The 14,549-nt window shown below is 40.7% G+C and overlaps 2 protein-coding genes across 3 annotated transcripts in view; one reads left to right on the top strand and one right to left on the bottom strand.

Annotated features, from left to right (window-relative positions):
• Positions 1–474: 474 nt before the first annotated feature.
• LOC104938202 (tripartite motif-containing protein 35) overlaps positions 475–14,549 on the bottom strand; it is a 47,927-nt gene continuing 33,852 nt past the window's right edge. Inside the window, exons 3-4 of the mRNA XM_027278943.1 lie at positions 4,372–5,217; positions 475–4,266 (exon numbers count right to left, since the gene is read on the bottom strand). Coding sequence (XP_027134744.1) covers positions 2,865–4,259 — 1,395 coding nt within the window. The 5' untranslated portion in view covers positions 4,260–4,266; positions 4,372–5,217 and the 3' untranslated portion in view covers positions 475–2,864. The remainder of the gene's footprint in view (positions 4,267–4,371; positions 5,218–14,549) is intronic.
• The window catches only part of LOC104938201 (CD209 antigen), a 29,475-nt gene continuing 22,190 nt past the window's right edge, over positions 7,265–14,549 (top strand). Inside the window, exons 1-3 of one of the 2 annotated variants that reach the window (XM_027278935.1) lie at positions 7,265–7,532; positions 7,788–7,892; positions 7,979–8,141. In XM_027278935.1, coding sequence (XP_027134736.1) covers positions 7,379–7,532; positions 7,788–7,892; positions 7,979–8,141 — 422 coding nt within the window. In that variant the 5' untranslated portion in view covers positions 7,265–7,378. The remainder of the gene's footprint in view (positions 7,533–7,787; positions 7,893–7,978; positions 8,142–14,549) is intronic. The other variant, XM_027278936.1, reaches the window with a different exon arrangement.

A 14,549-nucleotide genomic window follows, 5' to 3' on the forward strand; every position in this document is an offset into this window, starting at 1 on the left:
GGAGTAAATGATGCATTTTTGGAGGGCAGATTAAGAAATGTTAATCTGTTCACCTTATTCAAGGATCAAGGAATCTTGATCTTCATTATTAATTTCCCCTCGGGGATAATAGTCAGTGATGGGTTACCTGAGCATAATGTTGCTGACGTCCTGTGTTTTAGAGATAAAACTTGACATGATAATACCTTGGTACAGTAGGATTGTTCAGTTACCATTATTTACTGTAAATCATCTCTGACCCTGAATTTATCTTTCGATGCCCCCCGGGGAGTACTCCTGCTGTTATTAGTGGAAAGTGTCCCATTCACACACAGCATGAAGGAGGGAGCCGCCGTCGATGTCGATAGTGATTATAGCTGCAGGTTAAATCTCCTGAGCTTCCGACAAACTGAACCCGAAGCTCTCCGCAGGTCGCGGTCACCTTTCAAAAGCCGACCTGCTGCCCGTAATGCAACCTGACAGGGGCGAGCGGCGAAGGCGAGGAGGACAAAGCTTCACCTTCCTTTGTTTTGTCACCGTGACTCACTATTCTCCGCCGCTAACAGAATACAAAGTGAAAGGTTCCATGTTGAGAAAGTCGGCCTGGATCTGTTTGATTTGTACGTCAGGTATTTTCATTATGCATCACAACCCCGTCCCTGCTGCGCAATCTTCCCACATATTTTGATTGTAACTGGTCCAACATTCCTGTGCATGAATCATCTAACACATGCACTTCACCATGGATATGTCATAATCATATACACACAGTACTAGATGTATTCCAGAAGACAAAAGACTCCATTTTCTACCATAGTTTTTGACACTGTCACATAACATTGAGGTGAATTGGCACCTCTCCAGCTACCAGTCCACCCTGCATATTTTGGTCCATCCTGGACTTGAACCGGCCACTGTTGTATTCCCAAGTTTAATCTCTACAGACAGAGCAGCTGCTGCCCCAAAATACTTTTCTCTCCTGTGTTAAAAATTCAAGAACACACCATCTTTTTAAGTTCCTTAAATTTCTTTTTCACCTGCAACAGATGAGGAAATGTTTTGCCAGGATTGTGAGGGAATTTTCTATTCTAGGATGTCAAACATGGGTTTTACGGGATCAAGCAGTCGGAGGTCACTGTACAGATAGTGTTAAATCTTCTCCTTGAGATCCAGAGCATTTGTAAGTTTGTGTTTAGGAAAGCAAGTGCTATTTTAATCATTACTGTAGTAAGTGAGGTCAGAGGTTAGGGCTGCCTCACTCTATAGACACAGTGGATATGTATATCACTTTTTCTTCTATGTAATTTCACAACAGAAGGTAATCGTAGCCAAATGAGACTTTTAAGTTTTTTATTTTCTTCATTATAGCACAGATCTTTCCTCAGACGAACATGTTGGAATAATCATGCAAACTAGAGTAATATTTACAATCAGAGAGGTACACTGACTGTCTTTAGTCTTGTGTCACATTCACCTCCAGTTTAACTACATGGTTTAAATAAATAGTTGCGAACCTGATATGCAAACAGGAAACAAGAATCAATGAAAACAGTTCATTAAAAAGAGGTGGTCTGGGGGCGGCGCTTAGCTCAGTCGGTAGAGCCGGCCCATGTGCTAAGGCTCAGTCCTTGCTGTGGAAGCCCAGGGTTCAAATCTTCAGCTGTCCCTATCAGAAATAAAGCTTAAAAAGGCCAACAAAAAAAAAGCGAGGATGATGAGACTTGGTTGGACGAGGCAAAAATCCTGAGGCAGAGCAAAAACAAGGTTCAGCACAGAGTTTGGTTGTAGCATCGGTGACCTCAACAAGGACGGAAAGAGTCTGGAAACTTGAGCCGGTCTCTATCCCGTGCAGGTTGTGGTTGTGATTAGGCAGTTGAGGGGGAATCTGAAGGCCACGCTCACCAACAACACACACAAACAGGAAGAGACAGACAAGACAAACATGACACAGAGGGGAGGGGAAAACACGAGGAACCTTAATATTTTACGGACCTCAAGGGCTCGCAAGGCCCGAAACATATTGAAAGAAAACATGAAGACAAAAGTTGTCACTAAAACAATCTTTTTTTTTTTATTAATTCAAAACAAACGAAATAATTCCCCAAGAAAATAACAAAACAAAAAGGTTGGAGGTTCCTGGCCAAAACAAACAAAACGAGAGAGAGCCAGCCAACGGCCGTCACACCCAGCATCCACCCCCAAACTAAACCTGCCGACGCGCCACTTATAGACACGGCACTCAGTTGGAATCAACAAAAAGCTGAAGACCAACTCGAAATGGACGAGCCCCCAAATATGTTACGGACCTCAAGGGCTCACAAGTCCCGAAACATATTGAAAGAAAACATGAAGACAAAGGTTTTTTATGACATGTGAGGTCATAACCAACATTTTTAGTTTAGATGACTAAACTTGGTGTCTGTGACTCTAATGCTGACCTTACCCCAAACAACTTTCAAACAATTTCACTGTTGCAGAACAAATTTTTCAATTTCAGTGTAAAATCCGGATGCTGTCTCCCAACAGATGCGCTCTCTCTAGTACGTTTCTAAGTTTGTGGTAGGCATAAGTAAAAGGTTACCATAACTGATAAAAATAATGAACACAACTATATGAGATAAACTAATAAGACAAACCGACTGTACTGTAACCTCCTCCTGACTTCTTGAGGTCAAAACTTTCAGGAAACCCACAAGGTTTGGTGAGTGGTTCAACTGGACCAACTGCCACTTCTACATTTTTACATTAAGATCACACCGACTGTGTCAAACGTGCTGCCACGAGTGAGAGCAGGTAAACTGAAGTCAAAGACAAGTGTAAGAAAGATGTAAAAACACTTCATGTATATCAACACTCACGTTATTATCCTCATGTCTAACTACAGGCTACTGTTTTACTCTCACAGAGACAGGAATGTGCAATATTTTGAGTGGGCGTCTCTTTTCAGTGTTAAAGTATGGAAACAGCCTCTCAGTAAAAGTGTGTTTAAAAGTGTGTATGTGTGTGTCAGAATCAGGATCGGAGAATGTCAAGTTTCCGCTGTCAAAATCCAGATGAACTCTGATCCTGTGGAGCTTCTTCTTTACTTGGAGAACAGTACGCTGATCCGGATCTGAGGCTGTTGTGTATTCACCGTCACAGAACACAATTCTGAATGATCCAAACGGCGTGTCTGAATTATTCAGGGAAGACTTTGCTGAGACTCCCACTGCCCAGGCTGGACTGCTTCCTACCTCGACGTCCCAGCTGTGAGTCCCTGAGTTGAAGCCCTCAGAGCCGAGGACAGAGATGAAGGAATCAAACCTCTCTGGGGTTTTAGGAAGGTTCTTTTTCTCTCCGTGTCTCACACTGGTCAGATCTTCAGACAGAGCGAGTTCTGGATGAGCGGTGTTTGGATCCAGAATCACAGGAGTGTAGGAGACCATGTCCTTCATCTTGCTCCAGATGTTGAAGTTCAGGTTGCCCAGGTGTTTGGTGACGTCTATCAGAACTCCTGAGGGTAATTCTGGGTCATCCAACAGTGGGTACTGCTGGACTCTTTCCACTGTAGCCTTGTAGTTCAGCAGGAATGAGACGTCTTCAGCTCTCAGCTCGTCCTCTGTGGCTCTGATTGTGTCTGATAGAGCTGCTATCTCTCTGCTCAGAACCTCCATCTTCTCCTTCATCATCTGACTCTTCAGCTCCTCTTCCCTCCTCACAGCAGTGATCCTGGCCTCCTCTTCCTCTTCTAGAAGCTGGTGAAGCTCTTTAAAGTGCTTCTTGATCTTCTTTTCTGTATGTCGGGCCTGGACCTTAATGTGTTCTGCTGTCTGATCGTAGTTTCCTTTAACTTGTTCAAACAGCTTCAGTTTCTCTTTTAAGGGTTTCAGGGATGTCTGGAGCACCTTTTTGGGATCCTGTGCAGCTTCATGGATGGGTCTGAATCTGTGGTTCTTGTGTATTATTGAATCTCTGCAGATGAGACACACCGGCTGTTCGTGGTCCAGACAGAAGAGTTTGAGTCTCTCAGAGTGCAGACTGCAGAGAGCCTCTGACCCCGCTGTTTTCTGATCTCTCTCCAGTACGAAGGTCTCACACAGGTTCTTCAAAGCCAAGTTATGAGGTGGATCACTCAGTAAAGACCTCCTCTTACAAACTGGACACTCCTTTACTAGTTTTTGTCTCCACCATCTCTGCACACAGTCTTTACAGAAGCTGTGGCTGCATGATAGAACAACAGGATCTTTGAAGAAGTCCTGACAGACGGGACAGGAGAGATCCTTCTCTAACGGAGAAGCCATCTTCTCTCTATAGTGAAGATAAAGAACAGTGGGTACGCTGATAGAAAGTCAGCTCACACATTTGATTCTTTTTTGTAGCTCTCATGCACTTTTTAAGTATTCAAGTACTCACCGTGTTCCCAGTCAGTGCCCTGCCTGTGTCTAAGTGTCTCTCTGCAGTCGAAGAGTAACAGTTTACACTTCTTGCTTCGCCTCAGGTGAGGTGAGTCAGGTAAGAGGTGGAGCTTTGTACTGCCCTTTCATCAAGGATCAGGTTTCTCTTAGTTGTCACTGGAAGTTATAGACTGACGGAAGGTACACCGGCCCAATCAGCTTACAGGCTGATACTAATATTAAAAGGAAGAGATGCTTGGATAATGTTTCAAGGAAGAGGAAGGTGCAGCTTTATCAACACAGCTGTAGGTTTTAGTTGAACTAATCCACTTCAGTTTACACTCTCTGTATGTTATGTAATTGAGCACAATTCTTAATGTTTTTAGCAAAGATATATTATTGTTGTGAGTTAACACAGACTTAAATCAGTATGCACTTCATTTCTGTGCAACAATAAAGGAAGGAAATGAATGCAATCCTGTGATTCACTTTGATTACAAAACTCAAGAATGTTCAAAGACTAATATTGATACGATAAAGAAAAGTAAATAACAATAGAGTTTGTCCTGATGGCAGTCCTTTATTATTGGGTCAATGATGTGTGTCACTATTAGCGACGTCTATCAGAGATCCTGAGTACAGATGTGGATGATCCGGCAGGCGGTGGTCCTGGACTCCCATGGCAGCCTTGTAGTTGTGCAGGAATGAGACGTCTTCAGCTCTCAGCTCGTCCTCTGTGGCTCTGATTGTGTCTGATAGAGCTGCTATCTTTCTGCTCAGAGCCTCCATATTCTCCTTCATCATCTGACTCTTCAGAGAGATCCTTTTCTGATCGTGAAGCCATTTTCTCACAGCAGGTAAACAGCTAAAAAAGAAAAGGTAGCCAGTGTGAACTCCTTCCATTTCAGAGAACGTTCTTCTTCTTTGGGTTTCTGTCCTGTTCTGGTTCTTGTTCTCGATCAGTGTTGTGTTTCTATTCTGATGAAGAGTTTTAATGTGTTTCTGTGTCTGTGACACGCCTCAGTGAAACAGCAATAACCTGTATTTCTTGGTTTTCTTCAGGTGAACCAGGTAAAGGGGGGTGGAGCCCTTTCTATTTTTAGATCTCCCCTTTATCTGTACCTACCAGGAGAGTTCATTCCTATATGTTGTAGACTTGTGTTATTAACCTTTGTGTGGCGTTCGGGTCTGTGGGACCAGTTTTCATTTTTTTAATGAAAAGCAAGTTGATACGATTATTTATTTTTTCAGACTCAGATTTTCTGTGGAGAGCATATATCAGAAGACATTTTCAATGAACACACTCTGTACACTCCCCCTACACGTTTACAATAGAAGATGTTTGTGTGTGTGTGTGTGTGTGTGTGTGTGTGTGTGTGTGTGTGTTCGCGCGCGTCAAAGCAACATTCAAGCACTTGCACCTGCACCTGCTCTCACATTCCTGCACATTTTTCCCGCTCTTTCTTGCAGGATCCAGTCACTAATTTTTTTCCACATACTCTTTCCCAGATGCAAATTTTGGGCGGGGCACAATACATAGAGCTTTGCCAGTGACAACCGATACAAGACACAACTGATCACGTGGTCAGCAGGCCAAAAGATTTCTGCCCAGGAGGCCTTGAAGTTGATTTTGGAAGAGAGAGAAGCTTTTGATGATGATGTAGAGGAAGAGGATTCAGAATAAGAGGATCATATTTCTAAAAAAAATCAGAGTCTGACCGTGACATCGAAGAAGAGGATGAGATTGAGCATCACCTAGTTGCAAAACGAAGTCGAACCACAGGACTAGGAAGACAGCAGCTGGCCTCAGGACCAGACAGTCAGCAGCTAGCAAGTGAAGACATATGAAAGTCCAAAGAAATTGTGAAATTGAATAGTGTTCTTGCCCAGAAGTGAGCCACCCTGCATGGCTGCCAATGTGGTGAGGATTCAGTCAGGGCCAACACAGATGGCAGTGACTCATGTGCAGGACATTTGATGAAGTAAACATCTGTAGAGTATTTCAACATAAAATTGTTTGGCATGTCTGGATTGGCTGAATTTCCCAGGAACGGAAGTTTTCTATTATTCTGCTTTTCAATTGACTTCACTTGCAGTGTACTCTTCCAGTAGACCGAGGTAAGAGAGAAGTAATTCAAGGTCTATTGGGTAGTAAAGGGAACAAAATAGAGGATGTCAGAAGAAGAAGTGACAATTCAAAACACACAATTACCATAACAACAGAAAGGAATCGATGATTTGTGCATTGGCATGGTTAGGTATTCAGTTCAGTTCAGTTCAATTCTATTTAATTTATATAATGCCAAATCACAATATAAGTTATCTCGTCCATACGACTTACATTAGTATTTACAGAAACCCAACAGTTCCCACCGCGAGCAAGAACTTAGGGACAGTGACAAGGAAAGGAAAAAAAAAACCTCACTCCACAAAACCTTGAACATCAGATGTATGTGTTTCATTAATGCTCACCATTTACATTTTCTTTACTCTTTTCATTTTACAACATATTGTATATATGTTTATATATTTTTATATTTTTTAAAAGTTGATTTCTTAAATGTTTTTTAAATAAATGTTTGTTATGCACCAGGACAATGTATGTGACAACCTAATTGGCAATAAACCTGAGAAACCTCAAGCAGAACCAAGCTTATTGGAGGGTGGCCGGTTGAGTCAAAGCGAGTGAGGGGTACATAGATAAATAGATAGATAGACAGCTATAACTATAAACTTTAATGAAGATATGACTAAAGGTAGTAATAATGACAATAATGAAAATACTATTTGTAGTGGATGACACTGGTAGACAGACAGCAAAGCAGAAATACAACTAAAAACAATGACCTTTACAGCAATGTATATACTTATAAGGCCTGTTTCGCTAACTTCCTATCAAATCACGTGTCTGATTATTTTGCTGCAACCTGATAAAACCTGTTCCTTGTTTTGTGTGAGCTCAATCCAGCACACTGTCAAGACATCGAGACGCTGAGCAAACTGTTCGGGCATACTTGAACATCATAATGGATCACCCTTTGAAAACCTTTGCCAGTGTAGAGGAACCATCGCTTCATCAGAACAACCGTACAAGCAAGACAGAACAATCTGAACATATTTACGCAAATGAAGACGTGAACCAGGCTCATGAGGCAAAAAGAACCGGACCTGCACTCTCAGGTACTGCACTCGGTCATGCACATACTGTTATATGCTCTTGACTGCAGCTTTATGCAAATATTTTAACAATGTTCATGCACATGAACACAGGAAAGACTATATTTCCTGAGGCTGATGTGAATGTCATTGATTTCGTAGATCGATTGACATACATGTCAAAATTTCACTGCAATTCATCAAACAGTCTTTAAATTTTGGGACAAACTGAATTTGATTTTATTTGAACATATGGCAAATACTGACTTCTACCTTCAGGCTTTGTAGATGTGAAGAAGAGTTCCTCCTGCAGAGACGCTGCAGTGTTTCTGTGTCTGCTGTGTCTTCTCCTGATCGGACTCTCTCTGACTCTTGTTCTCCTATGTGAGTACTTTGTTAACATGCTGAAAAAGCCCCAAGTGATGCTGGTTAACAGTGTGTGTTTAATGTTTTGTTATTGTGCCAAACAGACATTAAAGGCAACTCTGAACAAGACCAGTTACAGACCAGCTACAACAACGTGACCAAAGAACGAGACCAGTTACAGACCAGCTACAACAACCTGACCAAAGAACGAGACCAGTTACAGACCAGGTACAACAACGTGACCAAAGAACGAGACCAGTTACAGACCAGCTACAACGATTTGACCAAAGAACGAGACCAGCTCGCCAAAGAGAAAAATGATCTGGAGAAAAAACTTCAAGGTAATTATTAATTTCTTAAAGCAACAAACAAACAATAAAATTGCATAACTAGAGCTAGCAGCTAGCAGTTAGCAGCTCAGCAAGCGGAAGTCTCTTGTGCTCGATGGCCACACAGTGCAGAAGCACACACAGAATGTGATGATCCGTGTAATTTTAGGAAATCAAACCATCTTGGCATCATGTGCACGGACCAACTCTCCCAACACAGTATCCAGTTCCTTATACATCCATGCCTCTGTTCTACATTTAACTTTTAGTGGTTGGTGAGAGCTTGGTGCAATAAAAGTCCCAAAGACAGATGGTGAGCTGAGCTCCTTGATGTTGGACTAGTCAGTAATATTAGCTGGCTGCTATGTCTGCTGTCACCTTACTCTAACCATCTAAGCATGGGGGATACATTTTTGACTTATATTAAGGTAAAGAAGAACAATTTCAGTTCAGTTTAATTTTATTTATATAGCTCCATAGCATAACAAAAGTTATCTGATGACACTTTTCATACAGAGCAGGTCGTGACCGTATTATTTATAGAGACCCAACAATTCCACCATGAGCAAGCACTTGATGACGGAACATTATTCTTAATTTCAGGCGATTAAAAATGAATGAAAACATACATATGAATGTCTGCCATATTCCACCAATTGATCCTCCTAAATACTACACACTGGACCTGTGTTGTACTGAGACTAAAGTTCACGTCGGACTACAGAGCAATAAATATTTTTTAAAATCATGAAAGATTATGTCAAATTCAGCAGGCGGGTAGAAACAGCTGTTTGTAGCTTACAGATCTCTCTCTCTTTGTTCCTTCACTTCCCCGTTTGTCCTCTGGTCTCTTCAGCTTCTTCATTTTGGCCCCCACAGTCAAAGTGTCGTGTTATATTTGTCTATCTATCGATCTCCTCCACTCCATCTATGTATTGTATCTATAGTCACAGGTAACTAATAAGATATTACTAAAAGTTTTCTCAGTCAAAAGTTCCCTAAGATAATGCATATGAGCATTTTGCTGTGCAGCAAATACCTCCATGTCCATAGGGGCTGCTAAGCACGGTTACGCAGCATTGGCTGTGGCTCATGGATATTGTAGCATTAGGGGCCAAAATCACAGTCAAAATGATTTTTCAGAGAGAAATTGAAAATTAACCAACATAGTCAATATGCCATAAGTGATAGACCAGTGTTTCTATATTGAGTAACATAAGATACATAGATTTGCATATAAATTAAATATATGACCGTGTTAAGAAGTTAACCTGTGCTAACATCTATACAAATGGAAAACTATATAAAAAGTACAAAAACACACTACTATACACACTGTCTCCTGGATGCTGTTTTATCTTTCACCTTTGTTATTTGCAATAAGTTCATGTTCACTAATGTTTACAGAGAATGTTTCAACCCAAACCAACCAAACGCAAGACTTTTGTCCAAGCTTCAATTTTCAACTTTGTTTAAGATACTAAGGTTGTTGTTTCATTTCCCCCCCTCTCAATACAAACAGGTTGGGATGGAGGTATTTCAGTGGTAGCTCTATTACATTTCTTCTCTGCAAAAGTCCTGGCAACAAAGTAGAGAGACTGTCTGCAGAGAGGTGCAGCCTGGTGATTATCAACGCAAAGAAACAGGTATGTCTCACTGTGCATACATGTTGTGTGTGAATCTGTTAGTGAATACCGTGTCACAGAAGTGGAGGACAGCATGTAACTGTTTGTATTTTATTGTCGATGATGTTTCTCTGTCAACAAGGATTCCTAAATAGTTTAAAGAGGGCGTGTGGATTGGAATGACTGACAGCGAGACAGAGGGGACATGGAAATGGGTGGATGGGACTCGGCCGATCACAAGGTTTGGATGCGGACTTTCCTTTTTCTGTTGCCATGATGCACTGTGACCAACCATCATTTTAACCATTTATGCACAACTTTATGCAGTTATTCACTCTGTAGGAGGAAGAGTGTGAGTACACTGCAAAGAGTTTTCTGTCTTGCAGCTTCTATTTTGTCACAGTGTTTTTATTGACTGGACAATTGTGATTGACTATGATGATGCTACCCACACCGTGTTGGATATTATTACGAGTAAATGTTTACCATATACTGTATATGTTTCACTAACAAGGACCACGCCAATATAGATCTAAGTTTAGACGGTTTATTGCAAGAGATGGAAAAGAATGTGTCGAGATGATTCTGTAGGGGAGGAAGAAGGGATTAGGGTCGAAGGTATGGAGGGATGAGGAGGAATGTTTTTTCATTCACTTAGATGAGTCCTTCATACGTAACTCTGACCAGACAAACAAAACACTGCTCTAGTTAGGGCATTTCTCAGTTTTAGAATCAGGATTTTCTCTTCTGTTTGGAAGAAGAGGGTGAATCAAAGAGTATTGGTTAGTTCAGCTTTCACAGTAGTGGCACTAATCCGGTTTTCAGTAACTAACCCTTTGAGCCAGATGCATTACTAAATACATTTATGTCCTTTTGCAAAGCATTTTCATCATGGTGTAAAATACAAAATTAGACAGTAATTATGAGTTGCGTGTTTTCTGTCAATCAAATTTTATTCAAAGTTTATTGAATGTGTTGTTTGTAAAAGTTTTGTATTTTGTTTTTGGGTTTCAGTTACTGGGGTCCAACTGAACCCGAACGATGCACAGGGGGGAGACATGTGGTGAACTCTAATATCGTCGTCATATATAAACTGGAATGCTGATACATGTGACACTGCAAAACACTTATCTGTGAGAGCACATCAGCTTGATAACTCTGCAGTGATATAAAAGCGGGAGGGGGGAGATACTCTGCGTCACATTCCCACTTTCAGCTATAATTGCCAAGACAAACTAACATAATGCTTAGCACGCACTATCTGTGAGGTCTCATTACACACAGACATGCACGCAGGTGCCTAGTAAATACAGAAATCAAACTTTGCGCAGTCAGGCAGGGTAGTGAGTTGTGTAGCGGCATGCCATAAAGAAAATAAAATACAAACATTATGATCATTAGAATTAAAAGGAACTTTTGCATGACGTGCAATGTAAATTGGTCAACAATGGAGCACAAGGAACCTACATATCAGGCAAATATGAGGCATGACGAGAAGTGTGATATGAAACAGCAGCAAACATGAATATTGTGTAAAGAGAAACTTGATTCACTGCTGTGTATACTTCTAAAAATGTTTTTAATGCTCTTTATTGTAACAGTTATTCACAAAAGTACAATAAAATGAATAACTGTAGAGGTTTTAGTGCCTGTTTGTGTTATTCCAAATTTGTGACATGTTTCCCAGATATATTTCATTTTAAAAGCTTATTATTTGTTTTGATTAGTGACGTTTCAGTTTCAATGTTTTCTTGTTTGTGCTTGTTATCGACGTAGTATTTGTGGCAGTGGACTTATTGCCACTGGAGTTGGTTAATTGCTGCATTAAAAATGCTACAAATAAACATCTGGAGCCTTGTACTAAATGTTGGTTTACTCGAGGCGTCGGTTACTTTTACAACAAGGTAACACTGCTGAGTAGCAAACGACCCTGAAATCAATCTACCCATTCATGTGTTGTTAAAGGTGACAGCTTTCTTCACAGGTGATGCTGTGGTTATACATATGTTTTCATCAAACGGGTCCTCTGAACTAATAATACCTCAATAGCTGGAAACACTTTGTCTTTAATTGTCCATGAGAATAAAATATTTAAAATGTGTTGAGCACAAAAGTTGAACAAGAAATATTGTCGACAACTTTTGGTCCACAAAAAAGGACAAAACTCAAAATAGCCTTTGAAACACCCTGATGCCACAGTGACAAATTAAGCAGCTTACTGTTAGATGCATGCAGATACTATGGACTTTGCATTGTGTCTGTAACCACAACGCAACAAACATCTCTGCTTATTTTTATTTAGATCAGATATATATAGATATAGATTTATTTGGATCAACAAAAACTCTGGAAAGAGTGATACAACACAAAGTCTATGAAAACTACCTAAACTAATGTGAACAAAAAACACTCAAGAGGAAAAACTCTATATCTGTTGTTAGCAAATACGTCAAGCGGAGGCAAAATCAAAAGGCTGCAACATTAACTTAAATCTCTACTAGAAAAAAGAACAGAGAACAAAAAAAAACTCTCCTGAAAGGTGGAGGGTGTCTGAACAATATTACACAAAAGAGGAAATAAAACTCTCTCCAAGGGAAGAGGCTGATTTGTCTTCACCTGGGACAAGGTGGAGCCAATCAGGAATCACAGTGACGGTGTGACAACAAGGGGGAAGGGCAAGTGACCTGAAATGAGGCGGGCAGTAAATTTCCCAAAAACAGGAAGCACAAGACTAAAACCGAAGACCACCATATCCACTGCGTTGGGCTGTGTTACAAACAGAAGACTGTCACCAGAACGACGACCGGAACTGCAATAAAACCGCTGAGGTAACCGCAAAAACGAAAAAAACTATGTAACTGTTGGCAACTGTACCATTTCAAGGGTCGGTGTAGAAAAGTAAACGAAACAAAAAGGACTTAAATTACTGAAACCGACATGAATCAGCAACTATCTAGAATGTGATGCAATGAATTGACATTTTCATCAAACGATTAAAACTAAACTGGACTTAACCAATAATGAATAAAACTACTATGGTTGGCTTAAACATTACGGTCTATCTCTTCTGCTGGAACACCCGGGCGAGGTGACGTTTATCCTCAGCACCACCTATGATCTGTCTGCGTTATCATTTGTTAGGCACGGGCGGCTTGCATGATAGGCTTCAGGATTGCTGCGCGCAAACCAGCACCAGTTGAAGTGAGTATCCCTGCATGGGGCTCACCTTGTAAATTTCAGCTAATATACAATTTCCAATCACTGAAGTCCTTCAGTGTGCAGTGCTGACCATTGAGACTTGGACCTGGAAAAAAATAGGGAAGATATTGCAGTTTACCAAAGCGTGTGTGCTTGATTTCCAGATTTGAGGACAAGATTGCTAAGGACAAATATATTTGATTGACACGAATCAACTAATTATTTGTTAGCTCATGAAGCTTAACTCAACTGAGCCTTCGGATGCACGGAGACCAACAACCTGGCAAAACCACAAGGTCAGGACTGGATTTCTTGCCAGATTGGCCACCATGGTTTGCAGACGGTTTGTTTGTTCATGGGATTTTTTGAAAAACCCTTTAAGAAGGAAGCCTGTATCTCAAGTATCAAAGTTTAAGTTTTTTAATTTATTCTTCTTGTACAAGAAGGACGTTTAACCGTGCAACACCACAGAAAGGGTTACAGAGAAAGGCTCCTTGAGGAGCTCTACACAGTTGTTCTATACATTAACAAAGGGCTTTCTCAGACACTCCCCGCCTACCGTTAATATCATAACGTCCTTTTGTTTTTGTCTTCAGTGAATTAGCAATAGTTTTCATATTGTCTTCTTACTACCTTTACTACTACTAACTGTCACTTCTTCCAGGTGTACTGGGATCTTGTGTCTCAGTGACCTCCTCTATTTTGTTCCCTTTACTACCTGATACTGTAGACCTTGAATTACTTCCCTCTTACCTCGGTTACTGGTCGGACAAGTGAAGTTTACTGAAAAGTGTTATGGGATTTTTTAAGAAAAACCCTTGATAAGGAAGACTGGATACAAAAGTATCAAAGTTTAAGTTGAATTTATTATTCTGTACAAGACGGAGCATTTAACAGTGCAACACACAGAAAGGGGTTACCAGAGAAAAGGCTCCTATGGACATCGGAGTTCTTTACATTTTTTAATGGGCGCTCGGACACCTCCCCCCTGATACAAGTTAATACATTAACATCCTTTTTGGTTTTTGCTCAGTAATGAGTATATGTTTCATATCCAAATGATACTTCCCTAACCTGCTCTCCTGTCCTTGTACTATTTTTATATATCTCTCCCTGCCAGCCTCAGTAAACCAAGGCCAATAAGGGAAGTGCACGACATGCCAAAGTTATGAGTTAAAACATCTGCACCCAGTATAATCCTAATTTATAACAAAAAAGAAATAATGGAAACTTCCGTGGCTGGGAAATTCAGCCAATCCAGACGTGCCAAACAATTTTATGTTGTATGTTGAAATCTTTTGGCCTGCTGACCACTGATCAGTGGTCTTGTAACGTTGTCACTGCAAGCTTATTTATGTGCCCCGCCCAAAATTGCATCTGGGGGAAAGAGTTGTGGAAAAAAATAATGAGGGATCCTGCAAGAAGAGCGTCTTCTAATGTAAACGTGTAGAGGAGTGTTCAGAGGATCTTTTCTTTGAAAATATCTCTGATAATGTTCTCACGAAAATCGGAGTCTGAAAAAA

This window comes from Larimichthys crocea, chromosome VI, assembly GCF_000972845.2.
Source record: "Larimichthys crocea isolate SSNF chromosome VI, L_crocea_2.0, whole genome shotgun sequence".
In the NCBI taxonomy this organism is placed as follows: domain Eukaryota; kingdom Metazoa; phylum Chordata; class Actinopteri; family Sciaenidae; genus Larimichthys; species Larimichthys crocea.